This window comes from Arachis hypogaea, chromosome 8 (assembly GCF_003086295.3).
Source record: "Arachis hypogaea cultivar Tifrunner chromosome 8, arahy.Tifrunner.gnm2.J5K5, whole genome shotgun sequence".
In the NCBI taxonomy this organism is placed as follows: Eukaryota; Viridiplantae; Streptophyta; class Magnoliopsida; order Fabales; family Fabaceae; genus Arachis; species Arachis hypogaea.
The window spans coordinates 12,466,897-12,471,472 of NC_092043.1; the positions used below are offsets into that span (position 1 = coordinate 12,466,897).

At 34.0% G+C, this 4,576-nt stretch overlaps 1 protein-coding gene across 1 annotated transcript; it reads right to left on the reverse strand.

The window, feature by feature from the left end:
• Positions 1-2,401: 2,401 nt before the first annotated feature.
• LOC112706150 (FCS-Like Zinc finger 6) lies at positions 2,402-3,263 on the reverse strand. The gene is made up of 2 exons (XM_025757302.3): positions 2,866-3,263; positions 2,402-2,782 (listed from the first exon to the last, which is right to left on the reverse strand). The coding sequence occupies exons 1-2, from the start codon at positions 3,075-3,077 to the stop codon at positions 2,641-2,643; spliced, it is 354 nt and encodes a 117-aa protein (XP_025613087.1). The 5' UTR covers positions 3,078-3,263; the 3' UTR covers positions 2,402-2,640.
• Positions 3,264-4,576: the final 1,313 nt, after the last annotated feature.

Here is a 4,576-nt window from a genome sequence, read left to right on the forward strand (position 1 = left end):
GAGGCAGCAAGCTGCGACTGCAAAGGCGGCAGTAACGTCAACGGCAAAAGCGGCACCAATAGTGGCGGTTCGGTTCGGACGACGAGAGGGGATTGTCGGAGGATGCTGCCAGAGGGAATGTTGAGGGAGGGGGAGAAGGTTAGAGAGAGAGTGGGAGACGAGAAGATTAGAGAGAGAAAGAAAGTAATTCAAAATGAGGGAAAGAGGGTTCGCGATTCGAATTTAGGACACACTTACCGCCGATAAAGTTTAGTGGTTGGCCAAAATTCAAAGTTTAAGTAATCATGATTACCGTCGGAAACCTGAATCTGATGGTAAATCTTTTACCTAAAAAATCCATTGCAAAATCCATCGGTAAAGCCGTCGCTAAATCTGACGCTAACTTTCGATAATAAATTCGACGGTATTAAGCATTTTTCTTGTAGTGCAGACTTCGGCCCTATTTGCCACCTCTAGTTAGAAGTGAGCCAAACTAGAGTTAGACTAAGCTCAAATTCATCTTATAAAAATTGAGCTTGACTTGCGACTCGACTCATTAGTAATCGAGCTTATTTGTTAAGTTCAATCTCGACTCACCAAAAATCTACGAACAAATTTAAACTTACGAGATAATAACTCACATAACACCAAGATAATCTGTAATTTTATATAAATAAATTATAACTTATATATAAAAAATTATCAATTTTATATATTATCTTTCTATTAACAAGTATAATTTATTACGTTCTCTATCAAAATCATATATAAAAAAATATTATTATTGTTATTATATATATATTTGAATTAGTTCACGAGTTAATAAATTGAGTTTATTTGAGTTTAAATTTGGCTCGTTTAATTTATGAACTTAAATTTATGCTCAAGTTCTGTTCACCAACTCAATTTATCGAGCTCTTAACGAGTCAAATTCGAGCTAATTTGACTCACTAACTTTACTCACTTCTAATCCTATTCACAAAAATAATAATCATCTTTTAAATTATTAAATATTTCAATAAAATAAATAATATTCTATAAATTTTTTTATCCTAAAATATATGATAATGTTAATTAAAAAATAATAGGATGACATAAATGATTAAATTCGATATAAATAATTTTCAAGGATGATGTATATAACATTTCTGTTTTTATCTATATATATGTCAATTCTATGTTATTTATTATTTGGTATTTAATTCTTATTTAATTTATTTTTTATAGTAAATTTTAAATATTTAAAAATTATTATTTTTATACTCTTTAAATTAAATATTAATTTTTATGTTTTTAAATTAAATACCAATATATATATATATATATATATATATATATATATATATATATATATATTTAGCGTCCTGTGAATTATTCATTCTCGATCTCTCCTTTATCTTCCAGTTGCCCTATCCCTTGCCCCCCTCTCTCTTTTCTCTCGCAATTTTCTGAAGGACACTGCTTTTTTTATATACAACTCGCACACCCTAACATGTTGTACTAAAAGGTTTTTTACTACTGTCTCCACTAAGACTTGAACTGAGATATGTGGTTTACGAGGCTTATAGATTGTCCACTAGCCTGAGAAGCTCGCCACAAAGAACCAAATCTTTCTCTCTCATTTACACATATGCTGCTCCTACTTTGAGTTTTCCGCAAGTTGTTACGAAAAAATTAATACAACTTACTCAATGCCAAGGCCCAAGTAAATATTCTGTAATTGGAATAAGCTTAAGCATATCCAGTTTCAGTGTCATTTGTCATATGACACTACCAACATGGTATGTAAAGTTTAAACAGCAGCAAGATTCGGTGGGATGATCATGTCATTAGATTCATAATTCAATTTGAACAATTAAAAATTGGAAAAAAAAACTTTTATGTTATATATATTCAGGGTCAGCTTACGCATTTCTGCATTATTATTATAATCATCTTGGAAGAAAAGGGGAGTGGAGCTGTAGTGAGTAGTGACGGCATAAAGACTCATGACTCATGAGTCGCATCACGCTATTAATAATTTCCCACAGGGTTTACTACTAAAGTATGAACAAGTCCTTGGAACACTGTGATGACGGGAAAAAGAAAGCGGGGGCGACCAATTATTATTGTCAAAGACACAGGGAAATAGCATGCAAGCAAATTATACAATAAGTATAAGTAGAGAATAAAAGTATAAGTAGAGAATAAAAATATTAAACAATGTGAATAATAGATATATCAGATGTTCAATTCATTAAGTATGCAGATAATTATCCTAATATTAAGATTTAGATGAGTAATTTGGGAATGGAATGTGTTTTTACTTTATTGGACTAATTTTAGAGTCTATTATTTATATTGTTTACAAAAATTATTGTCTACCTATCAAAGTCTCTAGAAAGAAATTTTGTTTACCCCTAGTTATGATGATGATAGAAAATTGGAGAGAAAAGTAGTATAGTATAGTATAGTAGGGCGTAGTTCAAAATTACATGCCCCGGTAGAAGCAGGGAAGACCCACTATTGAAAAAACAAAACAGCAGCAGCAGCATGGTGGCGAAATATTACAGAGAAAACTAGGGGGGAGATTAGAGAAGAGTAGGGATATATGTACATATATTTTTGTAGTTAATTAAGGGCATGAGAGAGAGAGAGAGGAAGGGTTATTTGGTGTTATTATTAGGTTGTTGCAAGTTGGGATCCAGAAGGTGCGGTTGCAACAAGTTGTTTGTTTGATGCCACAGCACACTTATCCTTCCTCTTTTCGTCCTGGTTCATCTGCTGTTGACGGCATTCCTGACTGCAGAACCCACTATCACCCCTGCCACCACACAAAATTCAAATACAAAAATACGTATATACATGTACACATACATAGTTATGGTCTTATGGATGCGTATATACCTGTACATGTATATGTCAGAGCCAGGAACCAAGCGCCGTTTGCAGAGACAGCAAGCAAAAAGGAAGTCAGGGGTTTGTTCGGAGAGTGGGAATAGTGGCGGCGGTGGTGGTGGTGGTGGTGGTGGTGGTTTGGGATCCGTAGCGAGATCGAAGGTTATCTCAGACATGCTGGTGGTTCTCTTCATTGGAGGACGACCTCTCTTCCCTAACATCTTCTTCTTCTTGTTTCTTGAAGAAGGGTCAGAGAGAGAGAAATGGGATAGGTAGGTGAAGGAGAAGAAGAAATCAGCGAAGCTTGTAGGCACATAAAACAAGGAGAGTGAGAGAGAGAAGCCCGAAACACAGGAATCAATCTGAGCCGTTGATCAGAGTGAGATGATGAATTGATGATGCTGTTCACTTCAATTCATCATTAACAAACAATATCTCACGTCAACACCCTAGGCCCTAACCTTCCTTTTCAATTACCTTACCCTCAATTAATTAATTAAATAAATCACAATTGGGTTTTAACAATCATTTTCGACATTACTTTACTGGTACTTATTAGTTATTATTACTGCCAATTTGGAATAAAAAAAGTCTAAGAGAGTTATAACTACAATAATTTTTTTACTTTTCATTTTAAAATTTAAAAAATCAAAGTAATAAAAAAAATTTATAATAAATTTATTTTTTAACTAATTGACTTTACTTTAATTAATTACTTTTTATGGTGACTTAAAAAAAACAAACACCAAAGAAAGAAATAAAAATAAACAAAAAATTGCTTAAGAAAGGCAATCCTATTAAATACCACTCTCAAATTCCTTCTAAAGCAACGGAAGTTTCACTTGAGGAGAAAGGGTCCTCATTCCTCATTGTAGTCTTTGTCATGATGTCTGCTACTATATTTGCATCTCTCAAGATTAATCGGAGATCAGCACATCATTTTCAAGACATGATATCTTGGATTTTTAACACCAAAGAATCAATAAAACTAGAGCAATCCTGTAAATGATTAACAATAGTAAAGGCGGCCAAACAGTCTGTCTCACATACAATGTCTCTTTACTCCGAGTCCCATGCTAAAAAAAGCCTCTCCAAATAGCAAACAACTTTCCCTTACAAAATGCTACGACTATCAATTGTTCCCAAACAGCCTTGTTGCCATCTTTCCTTCCAATCTCTGCTAACACAAGTAAAACCAACCCAAACACCATTGCCAGGATAGCTAGCATCACAATTAATCTTAAAGGTACCAACTGAGGGGAAATCCAAGAGCCACTAATGGTGGAGGAGAGAGACAATCGTTGCAACTCAAAAATATTTTGGAACTCCTTTTCTAAGGATAAAGCCATATCAGTCACATTGTTTGTGGTCCAATACTCGTGAGGATGAAAGATCTCGTTATTCCTCGAACGCCAAATTTACCAGAGACCAAAAAAGAATCTAAAGGGGCGCTGCTTGCTATATATTATGTACGAACCAATTCATCAAATTTAGGGGTGGCAACGGGGCGGGTAGGGGTGGGTTTTTGCTCTACCCGACCCCGCTCCGCCGTACAACAACTTGCATAGAACCCGCCCCGCTCCTACTCGCTCCTATAATTATTAAAATCCAATAAATAAAATCAAATTTCAAAATTTATATAACCATCATCACATACATAATATAAACTAAAGTAAAAATTTAAATATGATACAATATTATTAATCATTTACTAATTATT